At 35.6% G+C, this 19,378-nt stretch overlaps 1 protein-coding gene across 1 annotated transcript; it reads right to left on the bottom strand.

Annotated features, from left to right (window-relative positions):
- Nucleotides 1–10,316: 10,316 nt before the first annotated feature.
- LOC139128835 (limbic system-associated membrane protein-like) lies at nucleotides 10,317–14,704 on the bottom strand. The gene is made up of 6 exons (XM_070694546.1): nucleotides 14,427–14,704; nucleotides 13,331–13,600; nucleotides 12,178–12,459; nucleotides 11,411–11,707; nucleotides 10,799–10,921; nucleotides 10,317–10,336 (listed from the first exon to the last, which is right to left on the bottom strand). The coding sequence occupies exons 1-6, from the start codon at nucleotides 14,650–14,652 to the stop codon at nucleotides 10,317–10,319; spliced, it is 1,218 nt and encodes a 405-aa protein (XP_070550647.1). The 5' UTR covers nucleotides 14,653–14,704.
- Nucleotides 14,705–19,378: the final 4,674 nt, after the last annotated feature.

The raw sequence follows: 19,378 nt of genomic DNA, 5'->3' as shown, positions 1-19,378 counted from the left end.
TAAGCTGGGTTTGGACTGTGATAGAGGCATATTACTCAAAGGACGGAGACGCATCACTGATAAAAAGGCAAATCGACATGCAATGACAACATAATTGTGATTCTACCGAAGAACCCAACCCGACAGAGCGCCATTAACGGCCAAATTGCCGCCCCTTCTTGAGTTTTCTTATTTTACTTCGAAAGCTGTGAATTATTAATAGCCGAAGATGTATTTGTCCCGTCCTGGCACAGTTATCTTGGGTTAGATAAAACTGAGCATCGTGTGATCGCAAGCTTATTTTCTCAGCCGCTTTTCACGTGCGTTAATATATACGATGATCATGTCAGAAACAAATTTACGGTGTCGTGGTTTGACTTTAATGCCAAATACGGGACAACATATATATTTATCATCAAGAGATCCATCGTTAGGAGCTTCCTTTGTGTGTAAAGCCCCGAATCTATCTCCTCTCACCAAATTACGTTGACCTCTGTCAGTTTACGCTTATCGAACATTACTCTCAATGGTCAGACAGACCATTGATTGTTCATTATCTAGTTTACTATCTGTGCGCGGTGATGAGAATACACCAGGCGTTCCTGCGAAGGTAACAATTGCCTGACCATATTGTCGTCTGCCAGTACCGAAAAGCCCAAAACCCCAACCTGTCTCCTTGGTAACAGTTAGTTGGCCACGACTATAGAGACACTGTGTTCCATCAAAATAAGTTATGAATCGAAACAAGCGACGGGCTAAGTCAACAGAACATAAATATTAAAACTGCGTACACGGGTGTAGAATGACGGTCACAAGGTTAATGTGACACTAAGATGACGTGCTGATTGATAACATTCTGAAATTTACTCATCGGTAGTCTGGGACCACACCGATTACGTTGCCTTCTCTTGTCAGGTCATCCATAGTATAGGGAAATGATATCATGGTAATTGTGCACTTTGAAGATACTGTTATCAACTCCAATTCGTAATCCATGGGAAGTTATGTGATGAAGAGGAGATTATTTGCTACTTTGGGAAACAGCTTCTCGACAACAAAGTTTCAATGTTACAGCATAATATGAACCGTTTCAAATGGTATCTTTAATTGCTGACGCTTTAATCACTCTGTCTATACCATGATCCCCACCGGAGGGAAAATGTAAAGGGTTTTGCTTCGACGAACAAACGATGCGTATACAATTGTAGGTATTCTTTCTGTACTCCGTAACCCTTTATTAAATGTCTGAACTGTTTAAAATTCCTAATTCAACACTAAACATCTGTACTAAATCAGTAATATTTATTGGCAGCTGCCAACTTGGCACCCTAAGGGATATTATTCTGTAGATAAACCTGTTGGTGTATAGGTAATAATCGTTAGATCTTCCCCTACCTGCCTCATTAGTATGGTCCTTATAATGTTCACGACCCAAAGATAACAATGTTACAACTTATTATATTCCTTTGCTCAATTATATCACCGTACGAAAAGTCAAATTGGTCATACGCTTTACTCTGGTGGTAATAGTTGACAAAGTACCACCTTTATACTACATTTGCCGTGTTTCCCAGGCAAACATGGTCAAACGAGGTAATTCGTTAACTGTTACAACCCAGGAAAAGCATTGACTTTTCGTACAGTGTGTAGTATTTTGTTTTATAGGGAATCTGAAGACTTCAGACTCCCTATTAAAAAATCTATGACATTTGTCCCTAGGCTCATCAGCGTGGAAAGGTTTGTTCATGAAATGTTTATTTCGATGATACTTCATCATCAGTGAAACGTACTCTGCTCGTCATCGGCCATTATAAATACGACTGGAACTAAATTGGCAAAATTTGATGACAGTAATTATAGTGAAATTGTAACGAAATCAAAAATTTTACAGCTGAAATTTTGCAAAATGAGAAAATAGTGTAAAAATTGAAGTACTGCTTTCATTGAACCAAAGAACAAAAACATAAAGATTATTGCATATCGTTTTAATCGGATTTATTTCTGTGAAAAAAAGGTTTATTTTGTGTAAATTCCATAAAGAAACGCGACAAAATGGATTAAATGTGTCTAGTTGACCACTTTTGTGTCAAGACACTGTTTAAATGTCACTTACTTTTTCGTGAAATTTGGGCTCAATGAACACTTAATGTTAGTCAGGGCACATTTGAAATTACCCTGATTGACTTAACTGTAAATCGATCGAAAAAAAAAAATCATATTGGTCAAGGCAAAGTAACAATTTGAGAAAAAGTACTAATATTTCAGAAACAAAGAAACTACGGACAAGCTCACACATTTCCCTTCAAATATAAATATTGTTCAAATGTTTTGAACAATATTGTATTAGATACTGTCATGCACTGATTCTTACTAATAAAATTTTAACAGCGCCGTAAATTTTGAATAAAATTTTGAAATATGGTAAGCAAATATGATGTAAAATCAAACAAATTTCTAATTTTCTAGGGAAATTAGGCTAATCCAGTTATCCCAATTTAGTTCATATATGTTTATATGAATTGAAGCTATAAATATTAAATGAATATGCAAACGTATTTTCCAAGCAAGATGAACTGCCGAATTTGTAAAAATATATTTCAGTTTTACACGATGTATTTTTTATGTATCTAACCAATTTCAAAAATTAAAATTTCGCAGACTTTAACAATTTATCTTGTCGGTATATTTTTTTTCGTTTACTTTTTACACCTTCTATTTTCCAACACGTTGACAAATACAAGAATATTAATCTAGATGACGAAACTTACATTAACTAATATAAGGAGATTTTGCATTAAATAAGAATAGTAAATTGGGTATACCCTTCGTCGATTTATGAACATAAGTGCAAGACATTGAATGTGGAATGCATAGAAGCACTTATTTTACAAAATTATGTGCGATTCAATTTCTTTCTCGCGAGAAAACACGAAATGAAATTAAATAACTGGCGACGGTATTATTCGTTTTGTCATTAAGGCTCACTTTCATTCTGCTTGTCTAGAACTCTCTGATTTTTAGCGTTAGGTCTTCGACTCGCTATGGAGCATCGTGTAGTATTTTCATGGACAGTAGTTATCTTATGAATAGTTAACTTAATGTAATTGGAGGTATTGCGAAACTTTTCTAGATAACGCCAAGCGTGACGAATGCACACATGCTTCTACAGAATATTATCTAACTTTGTGGAGGGAGTGTGTTTGAACCGATACAACACGAGAGATGATGTCAAAGTTCGGACAAAGGTGGTTTACATTAGCATTAGCGGCATTTATCTGTTTACACAGACAAAGTCGCTGATATTATAGTATACTCGCAATCGGCACCAAATGGATTACTTCAAAATTATTTAAAAAATTGTCAGGGAAGAAAGACGCAAGGAAACGTGTGCCTCCACAAAAACGAATGTTTATAGCTCTCCAAATCCACCTCACCGCCCTTTGTGTACATGGTGTTTGTTTTTAAACATCAGGATGAGCAATACTTTCTAGAGAGAGGGTACACATTTCTTGGAGTTACAGATCACGCAATTTCGCGGCAGACAAATTTCATCAAGATTGAGTACGGTAATTGGTACAAAATCTAAATTTGGTTAACATTTCTATGGTCATAATGCCTTATATTAGCCTGAAAATCGATTTACCGTAGGAGAAAAAACAACAAACTTCGTACCATCGATATGTGATATTAAATTGTTTAAATTGATGATACTAATGCCATAGCGATGCCTGTCTGTCTGTCCGTGTGTGTGTCTGTCTGTTTACACGATCACCCCAAGACGCCTGAACATATTCAAGTCATATTTAGTAGACAGATACCATATGTTTATTGCAACTACTGATCAGATTTTGATTAGTGTGACTTGAATTTTAATTAAGTTATGACGTATCATTTTGTTTCATATAATGGTTTCCTCATGAAGACAGTGATGACAGTGTCGACATATATCAAGAAATACTGCACAAAATTTCATGCAACTTTTCACAAATGACAATCTCAGAACATTATGATGATACTGCTCATTTTTATTTTTAATGAACGTTTGTAATATGTGACATAACTCTGAAATTATTCCTTCACGAAATTTGATGATGCATGGAACAAATATTGATCTTAAATATCTATCTCATTGTACTTAGTAGCATTAGGCAGAGTCGAGTAAATAAATAGCTCATTTCCATATTTTATGAAGTTTTGTAATTAGTCATATAACTGTAAAATAAATGCAACACATTTGAAGAAATCTGCGGCAGATAATGATCCGACATATCTGACTGTGTTGTCATGGTTGTAGAGCATTTAGTAGTGTGAAATTAGTTAGGGGTTCATTTTAATAATATGAACTTGGTAATTAGGTGTATAGTCTTGAATTTACAGCACCAAATTTGATGAAACGTAGTACAGATAGTGATCAGAGAAATATATAATTGTGCTATATAACATTGAGTAGTGTCAAGTAAATAAAGAGTCATATGCATATTTAATGAACTTTATAAATAGTGATATTACTTAAAAGTTATTAAAGTATTACATTGGATGAAACATGCTACAAATGTTGATCTGATAGATATCTAATTGTACTTAGAAGCATAGGGCAATGTCGAGTAAATAAATAGTTCATTTGCATATTTTTAAAGTGTTGTAATTATTAGTCATATAACCCCGAAATAAATTTAGCAAATTTGATGAAATTTGCTGCAGATACTGATCCGACAGATACCCAACTGTGTTGTAAAGCATGTAGTAGTGTGAAGTTAATTAACGTTTATTTGCATATTTAATGAATTTGTAATTACGTGTATAGCTCTGAAATTAAGGCTCAAAATTTTGTTAAACCTGCTACAGATTTTGATCTGATTAATATCTTATTGTGCTTTGAAACATTGAGTAGTGTGAAGTTAATTAACGTTTATTTGCATATTTTATAAACTTTGTCATTAGAGATATTACTACAAAATTACAGCATTATATTTATTGACAAGTGCCAAATATGTGTCCCGTGAAGCATTGAGCAGCGTCAGGATAATAAATAGCTCTTTTGCATAATGAATAAAGTTTTGTAATCAGTAATATAACTCTGCGAGTACTGTGCAAAGGTTGATGAAACCTGCTGCATATAGTGATATAACAACTATCTGATTGTTCTGTGAAGCTATTACTATTAATGAACCTGTTGTAAAACACGTGAGCACTCAGTTCACATCTGATTTATTTTACTTTTGGCTGCGATATTTTGGGTAATGTAACGTCGCCACATATTTTGTAACTCCAAGATTATTCTAGGCGTGATTCAGGCCTCATTTGTATTTTTAGCGCGACTTTGGAGAAAATACGCGTCAATGAAGAGAGGTCGCGTTCTAGATTCAACACTGGACATCTGTACTTAATTGGTAATATACTTTTGGCAGCTGACCAGGCCGTCACAGGGCTCTTGTTCTGTAGATAAACCTGTTGGTCTATAGATATTAATCGCAAGATCTGCACCTACCTGCCTCATTGGTCCTTATACATGGTCACGACCCCAAGATAATAATGTTACAACTTTTTAAACTCGAACAAACAACTATAATCATATTTTGTCTGCATCAGCGTGGAAAGGCCAGGGCATGAAATGTTGGTTTCGATGATAAGCATCAAAGAAGCATATTCAGCTCGTTATCGGCTATTATATAATTAGCAGCTTGATACCTTTCAGTTGAAGCTGCACAGAATATTTTTCATCACAGTTGACAAGAAGACCACCTCATCTCACGTTTTCATAAAGCAGAGAATGTAAAGTTATGTAAGTTAGAAATATATAATCGAAGGTTGAATGGGTGCCCATGTCAATTATAAACCCCAGTTTGGTATAAACGATATCAATTAAACTTAATTCAAAACTCTACACTGTCATCTGGTATGGTACATGATGCACATGTGAAAAAAGATTTAACAATCCTCCAAAACGGCATTTGTGGAAAGATCGACACTCAAAAACCGATTAAAAGCACAACGAGAAAAATTTAAACACCTATTATTCAAAATTGATGTAAGAACGTAATTTCTACACAAAGTAGCTTTATAGCATTTAAATAATATAACGTGGAAATTTTAGAAAATTGGCAAAGTGAGAGTGGAGTTAAATTCTTTGGAACTTATGAAATGAGGAGAAAAAAGAGCCAGGAAATTGGATGACTTGCATACATTTGCATCAATTAAATTTTTTATCACGCAAATGACGTCTCCTTAAGTTTAAGGGAGAACCCCTGCAATATTTTATTCTTCGGTTAACAAATTCATTTAAATTGAATGGATATTTGCAAAAAAGCCTTTTTTAAATATAATGCGCTGTTTTTAGTGAAGCGTTTCCTTAAATATTCAATGGAATATGCATATATATTCTACCCGCTAGAGAAATCGCTGACTGAGTAAAAAGTTGTTAAAGTTTTACACGTTACAGTTCTCATGTCTCATATATATTTTAGAAAATTAAAATATCGCAGATTTGCGCTCTTTGACAATTCCCTAGTATGTTTGTTTGGTCTTTACCCATATTCAAAACAAATACCAGAATATCAATTTATATGACGAAGCAAATAAAGAATTTTTTTTCCAATATGGAACAGTAAAATGTGTTATACTCTTCATCATTTTATGAATTTCAGTACAAGACATTGAATGTGAGATTTATAGTAGCACTTATTTTATAAAATTCTTTAAGGATTAATTCCTTTTAAACTAGAAAATTGAAATGAGATTCATCAACCGGCGACAGCATGAGTGTTCTTCGTTATTAGATGAGCTCACTTTCATTTTGCTTGTCCAGAACTCTCTGATTATGGGTGTTAAGCCTTCGACTAGGTGTGGAGCATCCTATAGTATTTTTATGGACTGTAGTTATCTCATCAATAGTTACCTTTATGTAATTAAAGGTATTGCAAAACTTGTCAAGATAACGCCCAGCTTAACGCATGCGCATGTGCCTTCACCAGATATGATCTCGCTGCGGACCGACCGAACACGCGAGACGATGTCAAAGTTCGGACAAAGGTGATTTACATTAGCATTAGTAGCATTTACCTGTTTACGCAGACGTAGTGGCGGAGATTATAGTGTACCTGATGTCCTCGACAATTTGAGTTTCATGATTACATTTGTTCCCTGGAAGTCCTGACGCTAAGGTCAGGTTTGAATCTCTTTACGTACATTTTGTCAATTACCAGACACTCAATTATGTACAGAAATATAAATAAATAACAAATAGTTTGAGCGTTTTTCGATGTTTGTCATAACCCCCCCCCCCCCAAAAAAAAAAAAAAAAAAATACGATAAGGTTCATGTACACAAGTACCCCAGTAAACGACCAGATTCAAAATTGTTGTGTGGGATTGTTACGAAGCAGGATCTTTTGAGTTCAAGTGATGGAGACAGAGGCGTCGGCTGTATTTCTTCAAACTTTATTACTACAGCTACGATGAACTACTGCTACAATAATATAATGTATCAGTGGGTGGATAAGTGACGACCAGATCCAGTGGTGAGCGATGCGCTCTGAGTATACGCATACACATACACTATACTGTGCATAAACATATACTAAAGTAAAGTGGCTAATTCAGGCTGTGATATAGCCGATTTTGCGGGGAAGAAAGTAAGAAGAGTCTCTTGACTTTGATTGGCTAGAGATGAGTCACACGTCAGAAAGAATTAAAACTATGTGTAAACACAGGATGTTGGAAGGAACTGAAGAGATTACAATCTGTATTCATTGTCAAGGAATTAAGAAGTAGCAATGTTTGCATACGTTTCTCGACAATTGTAAAAGGATCAGACATTCCGAAACGAGCTCGGTCGATGAACTCTACAGGTGCAGTGACGATATCTCTTAATAGGCGATGACTTTAAAGGGCAAGGGACATGGATTTTGGGCTCTAACTGGTACTAGTTTACATAGAGAACGGCTAGCAAGGGTCGATGATAAGATAAACACCTCAGCTTTGATGTTTCATTCGCAAAACTGTAGTAGGATGTTATCACATTATGTCAGTCCAACCACGGTTGTATAATCAGTCCAGTACGTTCATTCATACGGGTTCGTTTTATCATTTGTTAACGTTACTATCCACCATTGTTCTCTCTCGTTGATCACACAATATCACGCCGAATAGATGTTTGATGCATTTAATTCACGAACACATTAAAATTTCATCAAACATATATCATATTTTATTGACATAGAATATGAAATAGTACGAACTGTTCGAATTTAATTGATGAATTTATTTAAAAAGCAGTATACACACCCTGATTTTTTCTAATACACACGTTTTTTTGTTATCAAAATAAATTTTGAAATAAGAACTAAACATGACCAAAAAATGTTATCGGCTGAACTCAAGATAAATAATGGCTTAAGCCTGATTTTATGTTAGCCTCAACCATATTAACATACATTAACTGTAATGTCTGAAAAATCAACAGCTATCTGTAACATGTTGAAATGGATTTAAGAGCAAAGAAGACCAAGTTAGCTATGTTTCTATTTAGTTTTAGGGAAAAGGTACGGATTATGATAAAATAATTATTTACAAAATACATAAGAAGATTCTATTGGCTTACTAACGTAAAACTTCCGTGTAAGATCTATTATTTAATTAAAGAATACAAAAAACCAACACACAAACAAACAAGCAAACAAACCGGTAATTCCACATCACAATCGAAACACAGCACAAATTGAGATTCATTATAACACATTTTGAGGAATAAAACCGCTAGCCAGAAACGCAGAGTTTACTGTGTTCCTGAATCTTGTGAAAATAATGACGTGTTACTGACTGAAACTTCTATTTGCATGGCCATATGTTACACGCAACAAGGGTAACATCTTGGATCTAGTGTTAACACTGTCAACGGACCACATTGCTTTGTATATCATAATGATAAAATATGTGCATTTACCTCGAACTAACATCTCTATTACATTACCCAAGCAAATGCTGTCGGCCAGTGTGAGAAACTAAAACTGACCAAAGTTGACTGTTCAACTGACAGATTTATCAGCTCATCATAATCATGTAATTCACCTTGGTGTCGTTAATTCTTAGGGAATGGAACGCATTGGAACCATATATTTTTGTGCCTTTTTTCTTATTATGTCTGTTCTATTTGTAATCTACATTTAATATGACATACGATGGTAACACTAATATCCTACATAGCTCTGCAAATTAGTTTTTAATTCTTCTTTCCTATTGGTTTGGTAGAGTGATCTGTATCGATGCGTACTGTGTCTTTTCTGTCTCAGTAGGCTTGTTAACGTTCTAGCTGTGCTGCTCAGGGCCGTCACTCCCAGTCAGATCCAAATCCGCATATGCTCATGTCTGTTTAAGGGCCTAATGAGCGAACCAAATGGAATTTTGGCTTACTTATTATAATGTGATAATTCCGATTGCTCAGAAGGCAAGAAATAAACGTGAAATAACAAGGAATTGGCGTACATAGCGGAAACCGTATTCGTAATAGTACTTCAACCTTAAAGATTTGATAATACATTTTCTATTGTTTTTCTTTATTGAAATTAATAATTTTGTGTACAGGATGCATTATATCCATTCTCACATTTACTTGAAAATAGTTTTTTATTATTTTGCCAATATTGTACCATCGCATCAGAATATAATTTTTAAACCACATATGTTTTGTAAACTTGATAACTTACGTTCGTTGTTTGGTTTTGCTGATTTGATTCAGTAACGTCTCCCTGTGTTTCTTGATCTTCCTTGTCTCCATGAATTCCAGATCCAGTTTCATTCACGTCATTGACTCCATCAGCTGTTTCTGTTTCTTTGTTTACTGCTGCATGAAGTGCACTAGGATTTCTAAGAAGGTCCCCCTCCTTGTGTCCTTGATTATCAAGTGTTGAACTCACATAAGATGCGTTTTCTTTCGATGATCCGGTGGGCGTCGTCTTCTCGGACAATAGCGTCGACTCTGAAGTATTAAGTTAGAATGTTCATAGCATCAGTGCTGTTGTGTGGGCGCTGAACACCCTACTTCGCTAATTTGACACGTGGCTCTTATGCTGTACGAAATGACAAATGTTTACCTGTATATGGATTGGGATCGACTTCTTGTGATACACCTTCGGGTCTCTGTCTGTCATTCTCTGGATTTATAGTCAGTTCAGAAAAGTCTTCTGTACCTAGTCTGTTGGAAAATGTTTGATGGACTTAAGAATTCATGTGAAAAGAAAAAAAGAAAAAAAAACACACAAACAAAACAAATCTCACTCGTTTTAATCAATTATTTTATAATACAGAAATGTACGATATGATATGACAGTGCTTTGATAACACTTACCCGGCATTGGCAAAATCTGCAATGGAATGGAAACCAGAAATCAGAAACACGATTGGAAATAATTCGGGATAATTGGAAGTAATGCCGATTTAATCCAAAAATGTAATCTCACCTGCCTTTCTTTTTACATTACATACTTGTTCTTATGAGTAATTTGTATTATTGCAACATTCAACTATCTTGCACCTAACACTTTTTGAGAAATTTAAAAAAATATGAAAATCCGATTATCCCAAATTAGTTCCCATCGTGTTCAAAACTCTTTTCATGACATATCAGTGTTTTAATTCAAGTCTCTTTTAGTGTTTGATAATCTTCGTGTTTTACTACATCGTAAATATTTATGTTGAAAAAAATTCAAAGTATAAATATCAAGATACAGGACGCAATAACAAATAATAATTAGCTTGGCTCCAAAAATTGTTCCAGTGATACCGAATAGCTAAACTTGGTGAATAAATATCCTCTATTTGCCAACCTGTGTTACTGCTTTGATTCTTGGCAACACGTTTGTAGTAGTATAGAATCCCGAGAACAATTGCAATGATTAAAACCACAACGATTACGGTGATTATGGCGGCGGTGGCTGTCGAAGTTGAATCTGTAAAACGCAAAAGTACAATACAACATAATTATGACAATTTTGGTATAGATGAATGATAGTGTAACACGGGAAATAATATTGTTAATTATCAGCACAAGGCGGGATTTTTTGTTTCAATATGTACGTCAATGACCAAAATAAAACTTCAGTAATGTCACGGCCCGCATTCATCCATTATATCAATTACATCATTCAAACCCAATCTTTGCAAATCGACGGTACCCCTGGCGTGTTTTCAAGCATGAATAATACGACTAAAATCACTGCAATTAACAAGGTCGCTTCAGACGCCATGTAAAAGTTTATATATAAGATTTTATAACGTTCAACATTGCTCTTCAACCCAACGAAATTATTGATATTTGTAACAAGGTTTGAAACTACGCGTGCTTCTCAAAATCTATGTGACATCATGTACAATGCAGATTTTAAAACACTGTACGTCTTCCAATAGAAAAGCAGCACAACATTTTACTGACAAATTACCCGGTTTAACTATTTCCATCGTTTGTTCATCATCAGGAGGTATGCTGTTCGATGCTTTACACGTGTATGACCCGTAATACGACTCATCGGCAACGGTGACAGTCAGAGTGCTCGTGACCAACGTTTCACCTTCGACTGTTATCCTCATGTTTTCTTCGTCGCCTTGGATGAGGTCGTTATTTTGGTCGAACCACGTAATTACAGGTGCTGGAAATCCATGTACTTCACAAGTCATAGGCACTTCGTCATTCATGTTTGCCTCGTATTTAAATTCATCGGAGACAAATTTAGGAGAATCTGGAAGGCACAATGTCTTAAATTATTTACCAGAGACTTTTTTGAAATAAAGTCTACATGTTATAAATTTTATACGTTTCGGCTGTCGACTTGCTTTTTGGCAAGATCGTTTTTTTAAAATTTATCGGTATTATTGCATTAACAAACAAGACATATGACAGAATTGTTTTCCAAATTTTGATTATACATAAACAAGCTTTTTTGACCTCCATACGTATACAATTCACTCCTGCCACTCCGAAACGTAACTGCACAGACAAAATTCTATTAAATAGTAAATACAAGAATTAACTCAATGAAATATTTCTCCGCCAGTAAATGTACAAATAGTGGTCTGGGTTCTACGAAGAATAAAGATAGAGAGCAATAAAAGCAGAAGTGATTTATTTGTATTTCATAATTTTCAGACAGGAGTGAATTTCTTTATATTAAAAAACAAAGACATCAACGCCATTTGTATTTGTACTTACAGTAAACTACAATATCCTGTGTAACGGACGAGTGATCTTCTTCATCATTGTAGAAAAGAGTGTAAGCATTGCATTGGTAGATACCGCTATGAGATGCTTCGATGCTGGCGATAGTGTAATTTAATACTCGACCATCACTCTGATCGATGACATTGTCTTCAAATAACATTTCCAGCCTGTGTGGATCGGGGTTTCCGTCAAATGCTTCGCAGTATATAGTCACCTCGTCCCCTTCCGTAATGTTGAATAAGGGTGTAACCGTCATATTGATTGATGATAAATCTAAGGTAGTAAGATCAGAAATCATAATGTGTTTAATTTTGAAGTGATTTTTAATTGCAGGGAAACTGGTGATTATATATGTAGAGATGCACTCTATATGCGAAATTCATATACGAATGAATGAATATAACAGATAAAGGAATGAATGAATGAATATTTTTATGTCATTCAAACTTTTCCCCCACACAGAAACTCGCCAGCTTGGTATTATAAGACGTGCATAATAATATACGTTTGTTCTCGATGTCTATCTACAAATGTTAGATCAGCCCAATGTTTTGTCGCCTTTCAAAAAGCGCGTATGTGAATTGTTAAAATTGCGATTCTGAGCATTTTTAATTACCCCTAGGCCTATGTATTGGTCAGACATCATGCTGCCTGTACATAATAATAGTTCTAAACATAGACAGTGGAGGGGGACTTCCCCTCTACTGTCTATGTTCCTAACTTCAAATAGCTGTTACACAACAAGAAGAACAGCAATTGTCTTACAAAGAGCGTGGTGCTAGCTCCATATAAGAGTAATCTGAATTCTCTGACAACATGTGGGGGTTGTCAAACCGATGTAATAGCCATTCCCCTCATTTCCATCGATAAAGTGTGTGCGTAAACAAGAAAAGTAAACTCATGAATTTTAATAGACGTGGTCGGTATGGACGATTAGCCCAAATAGGCCATAGCCACTACGTCTACATCTGTGTTGGGAAAGCTGTCATGTACATATGTATGACATTTTTACCCGTAACTTTACGCTTTGAACCATTGATGACATAAACAAGCACAAGACACTGTATATTCTCTGCACACTTTTCGATGCTACGAGCATTTATAAGCATGACGTTCCATATCCGTGAAAGAAACATTATCTTACATTGTACGTCAATTTCTATGGTAGCCGTTCCGTTACCCTTGACCCCGTTGTAAAAGACATTGGACATGAGACAGGTGTATTCGCCGCGATGCGCTTTGGTCACATTCAGTAGTACAAGTGCTGTATTGTCAGAAACCGTTTCTCCATCGGGATCAGTCCAGTAAGTGTCTACAATTTCCTCAGGGTTAGCATCGATTGCTTCACAATGAACGCTAAAATCAGCTCCTTCCCTCACCTGATCGTCACCGACAATCGACACATAAGGAGCATCTAAATGGGAAAGGTGAATAAAAAAGGAAACCTTTATTTCATTGAAAATAACGATAGTAAAATACATCAAGACGCTGGACCATTTACCTTATCAATGTAAAATATCTGACACCTCTTGAGACGAGTTTTGTTCATTCTAAAACGGTTTTTTGGTCGTCATGGGACTTAGCCATCCTATACTTTTTTCGGGGACACCAAGTGTGCCAGTTTACATTTGTGCAACACTTATTACAGCAGACAGATTTATTTATACAGTTGAAATGGATCTCAAGAATCAATCATTTGCTGTTTATTTGCTGCAGGTTAAGCAAAGGTGCCACCTAGGGTATAAAATTTAACTTGGTTAAAGATAAATCACCCACACATTTTTGTAAATAGATAAGAATACTACTGACGATGAGTGAAAATTTGAGAACGATCCGGTTACAATCCCACCTTTCTGTTAAGTACTGTAACCATTTTCTACTGTTACAATATCAAAAATAGTGAACAAAAAAACAAAACATTTACTTTACAATAGCTTTTTAACTCTGAAAAGTATCTGAGTGAGAAAACCATGTAAATTTAACGGTTTTATTCAATGCCTTCTGTATCATATTTTTTGAAAGTTTAGATCTATTTTTCTGAATCTAAAAGCCACAAGCAAATACATCAACGAGCCCACAGCTTCACCTTTCACTGGCAAACACAATTTGCGATAGATCAAGTAGACAATTTTGTCTGAGATTGCATTCATTTAGTACACATGTATCTGCCAAGACGAAAATCAGCTTAAATACCCATATACAAGAAACAAGATTATTTCAAAAAGGAAAAGGAAAGTTACATTGGACATTCATTTGAATTGTGTCTTCACATGATACCATTGACCATTTCCATGGGGGCAGTGTCTCATGTTGCAGCTGACAGTCGAAGACAGCGTTGTTGTCTGATCCACTCAGCTGAGTCTCCCATGTGTTGTTATGTCCTTCCAAGCGTGATACTTCTTCTCCGTCTTTCAACCAGACCAAGTATCCTGGAGCATTCTCATTTATATCTATGGTGCATGACATTATGAACTGTTCTCCTTCGATTACTGTATTGTTTGGCTGAACTGTACAAATTGGAACATTTTCTGAAATAATTTTGAGAATGTTGTTATTTCGGCTGCAACAACGAGTATTCATTATCAGTAGCACATAATTATTCATTAAAATCTTCGCAATTGGTTGCAAACGCAGGCTTATTTTAGATGTCCGAATATCTGTGACTTCGCGTCTTTTGTAACAAACACGATTGGAGCTAATTTGGGATAAGAGGATGGTGAAGTAAATGTTGATTTAATCTGCAAATGTAATCTCATCTGCTTTTCTTTTTAAGTAATTTGTAATATCGCAACATTCAGCTACGTTGCACCTAACACTTTTAGAAATTTGAAAAATATAAGAATCAAATTATCCAAATTTAGTTGCAATAGTGTTAATATTAGTTATTACAAATATTCGAATGGCTTTCGGAATCATAGTGTCAAACATGTGATCGCATTAACGTTATATATAACAAAGTCAGCCCCTGACAAACGGCGATTTCAGTCGGACCTTTGTTAATCTGCTTGGCAGAAATAAATAAATAAATAAATAAACGAAAAGAAATAACCTGTAACAGTTTTGCTCGGTGCTATCATTCCCTTACTTCTGACGAAAAATAGTCTACAGAATTTTGGAATTTTGATAACGAATGCGTGTTTTTATGGCAATAACCATGACATTTACTTGCCTGATTGCAACGATAAACGCAGCATTTCCAGTACTTAAACATATACAATTTTGCAGACTTCACTTTTAAAGGGACACTATCATGAACACATTCATAATATCTCTTACAACAGGAAGGTTTGGTATTGAGATTGTAACCAAAATGCACGCTCAAATTCAGCACATAATTCAATAGGCTCGCTACCACCTAGACGTGTCCTTATTCTTTTTTATTAAATGCCTTGTCAATCAAACTGAACCTGCCTTTTCAGGCTAAAGCATCTTTACTTGTTTTGCTTATTTCTTAGTTCTTTTATCCGTCTATAGGGAAAGCTGTATAACCTATAGCCCAACCCTCGACCATTCTAGGTCAATCTATCCATAGGTTCATTTCTTTCTGTTTCCTCCTATATACTTTTCTGTCTCTTTTCGCACTGTGCATGAACAATACTCTGTCAATGCAGTCTCTCTTCTCTGTGTCTGTCTGTCTGTCTGTCTGTCTGTCTGTCTGTCTGTCTGTCTGTCTGTCTGTCTGTCTGTCTGTCTGTCTGTCTGTCTCTCTCTCTCTCTCTCTCTCTCTCTCTCTCTCTCTCTCTCTCTCTCTCTCTCTCTCTCTCTCTCTCTCTCTCTCTCTCTCTCTCTCTCTCTCCTCTCTCTCTCTCTCTCTCTCTCTCTCTCTCTCACCAATAACATAAAGATAGGCATCCGCTACTCTTTCTCTATCTTCAAGGTCTGTGCAATCGTATTCGCCTTCCTCATCTGCAGTTGTATTAAGCACCCGAAGATTATAAATGTCTCCTTGACTGTCCAGTTCATAATCTTTGGAAGTATCCCTAATATCCTCTCCTATTGATATCGAAGTCGGTCCACGGAACCATGCTTTGAAATCAGGGGCGACGTCAAAGGTGCAGTTTAGTTGTGTAGAGTCTCCCAGTATAACTAGAGTGTCCACTGGCGTCAGTATGAATGATACTGCCAATCTGAAATCTGTAGTTAGTTGGCAAGAAGTATAAACAGAGATAAATTGTTTAATATTTTTGGTTTACGCGTAACGTAAAGCTTTATTGATGAAAGGCTAGTCAAATCATGTGTATATAGATAGTGTACATGTAAATTTGAGTATGTACGAAGATATGTTGGAAAATGAAAAGCAATCACACTAAACAAATGATTTTTCGGTCAAATGGTATTATCTTGAGGAAGGTCGTTTAAAGCTCTTTCACCTTGCATATGTCCCTATTAAATGAACAAATTAGCATATTAGAATGTGCAAATTTACAAGCCGTCACTACAACATTTACAATTCTGTACATAGAATATATGAGATAGTAACGTTGAATTAGTTATCTGTATTTTCTTCGATTCATTTAAGTTCTTTGAGAGTTTGACACTTTTCTTGGCGTTTTTAACTGCACAACAACTACATAACATCTTTTTTTGTACAATACCAAAATAGGGAAAAGTCACTGAGCATTGTCTACCAGTAACATTATAATCTTCAGTATAAATCTTCAATTGTATCACAGAAATGTTCTATTCGCCTACTATTTGAAAATTAACTAGATTGCATAACCTAATACCAGAATTAGAAGACATTAGAATTTTTGAAATCAATGTTCTAAGGTTAAAAAAAAATATTCTATTGTCATTCATGAAAAAAAATGCTGTAATAGACTGTTGAAGTACAATTTAGCACTGATTATACTGTAATAATAATAATAATAATAATAATAATTTATTTATAAAGCGTCAATATCCACAACAAAGTGATCAAGGACGCTGTGATAAAATTTACATATCACAACAAGCAATTAAAATAGTAAACAAACTACAATAAAAACCATCTAAAACCAAAGTCTAAAAAGCAGATTTAAAAAGGAAAGTTTTAACATTAGTTTTAAAAATTGACAGGCTAGGAGAACGCCGAATATCTAATGGAAGACTGTTCCAGAGTATGGGAGCTGCCACACTAAACGAACGATCTCCATACTTCTTTGTGCGCGATCGAACCGGACGAAGTCTGAACTGGTCAGCTGACCTCAAGTTACGACATGGAACATAGAGTGATATCATATTTGAAAGATAACTGGGAGCAAGCCCGTGAATACACTTAAAAGTCAGGACTAACATCTTAAATACAATGCGCTGTGTCACCGGTAACCAATGCAACTGGTACAGAACAGGGGTGATATGAAGAGTCATTTTGAATGCATTACAATTCTTGCAGCCATGTTTTGAACACGTTAAATCTGAATGATTAAATTATTCGGAAGTCCATACAACAGAGAGTTACAGAAATCAATACGAGATGTGATAAAAGCATGGACAAGTTGTTCTGTGGCAGACCTTGATAAATATTTACGAATACGAGCAATGCGTCGTAGATGAAAGGTTGCCGTACGGCAGATCTCTGAAACATGAGGTCTCAGTGTGAGATGAGAATCAAGGATGACGCCTAGGCTTTTGGCCTGATAGCAAACAGGAATTTTAGCATCTCCAACACAAATTTCTGTGATATTTCTATCAGATGGACAATCCGAGGAGAAAATTACAAATTCTGTTTTATCATCGTTTAAAGTGAGAAAATTTGTAGACATCCAGAGTCTGACATCTGAAATGCAATTTTCAAGATTTGAAATCATTCTAATGGCATTATCCCTGGTGAAAGACATATACAATGTTGAATCATCAGCATAAAAACTATAAAGACATCCATGACTAGCGACTAATTTACCGAGCGGAGAGGTATAAACATTGAAAAGAATTGGACCTAACACTGATCCCTGAGGTACCCCGGTATCAAGTGGATGAAATGATGATTGAGTGGAATTTATAAGAACACACTGACTTCGATTTGAAAGATATGACTCAAACCACTTAAGTGCATAACCAGAAAGACCAAATTGGTCTCTTAAACGATCTAATAGAATAGTGTGGTTGACAGTATCAAATGCAGCAGAAAGGTCAAGTAAGACCAAGAATACATCACACTTATCATCGAGGGCAAGCAAAATATCATTTGTTACCTTTAAAAGAGCTGTTTCAGTACTATGTCCTGGCTTGTAGGCAGATTGCATTGGTTCATCTAATGAATGGCTGACAATATAGGTATTTAATCTGTCAGCAACAATACGTTCAAGAATCTTCGATAAAAACGACAAATTTGAAACAGGCCGAAAATTTTTGAGAATTTCCTGATTTAGAGATGGTTTTTTGAGTAGTGGTTTAACAACGGCTAACTTAAATACATCAGGTACAGAACCAGACTGCAAAGAGTCGTTGAAAATCTGAGTAAGATGTGGTAAAAGAGCATTTACAATAACAGGGTTCTTAAAAATCTTTGTGGGAATTGGGTCTAACACAACAGTATGTTGATGGTGAAGAACCGATAATGCTAGATATTTCATCAGCAGTTGTGGGTTTAAAAACATCGAGTTTAGACTCAACACTCGCTACAGTGGTAGGCTTGAAAGTTTATAATTTGAAGTATTGGGTGTAGAATCAAACTTGTGAACAAGTAACTTCACACGATCAAGAAAAAACTTAGCAAAGCGATTTGCTAGTTCCAGATGATCCTCATGAGTTGGCAGGGGTATAGAAATCTCATCATGGCCAAGTAATTGTCTAACAATTTGAAACAAGAGTTTCTGGTTGCCGTACTATTGTCAACGAGATCAGCGTAATGTTTTTTCTTGGCAGCTTCCACAAGGTGCACGACATCAGTCCGATATGATCTGTAAATTTGGCGATGTATCTCTAGTCTTGATTTTCTCCACACTCTCTCTGCTTTCATTCTGCTTTTCCGTGCAGTGACGATAGAATTGTCAATCCAGGGAACTGGCTTTCTGTTTGGGACGAGTCTTACACTTGTAGGAGCGTGGCGATCAAAAGTATCACGAATGCTATTGTTAAACAATTGCATTTTGCTGGAAATTCCATGGACTGTTTCAAAGCAGATGGTCGAAGATAAATCTGACGCAAACTGGACAGCAGAAAAGGATTTCATATTTCTTGCAATCACAGATTTCCGGGTATTTTTCGCTTG

The sequence above is a fragment of the Ptychodera flava genome, chromosome 3 (assembly GCF_041260155.1).
Source record: "Ptychodera flava strain L36383 chromosome 3, AS_Pfla_20210202, whole genome shotgun sequence".
Lineage (NCBI taxonomy): Eukaryota > Metazoa > Hemichordata > Enteropneusta > Ptychoderidae > Ptychodera > Ptychodera flava.
Note: the sequence above shows the minus strand (reverse complement) of the source record. Positions and strands in the feature narration are given on the sequence as shown.

What these genes read in the sequence shown, in the direction of transcription:
- LOC139128835 (XM_070694546.1), bottom strand. Translation starts at nt 14,652, where the DNA reads ATGTCATGCACCATAGATATAAATGAGAATGCTCCAGGATACTTGGTC. An exon ending in CATAGAAATTGACGTACAAT is followed by an intron (nt 12,460 to 13,330) that starts GTAAGATAATGT and finishes TTACTACCTTAG; the next exon opens with ATTTATCATCAATCAATATG. An exon ending in GATGGAAATAGTTAAACCGG is followed by an intron (nt 10,922 to 11,410) that starts GTAATTTGTCAG and finishes TGCGTTTTACAG; the next exon opens with ATTCAACTTCGACAGCCACC.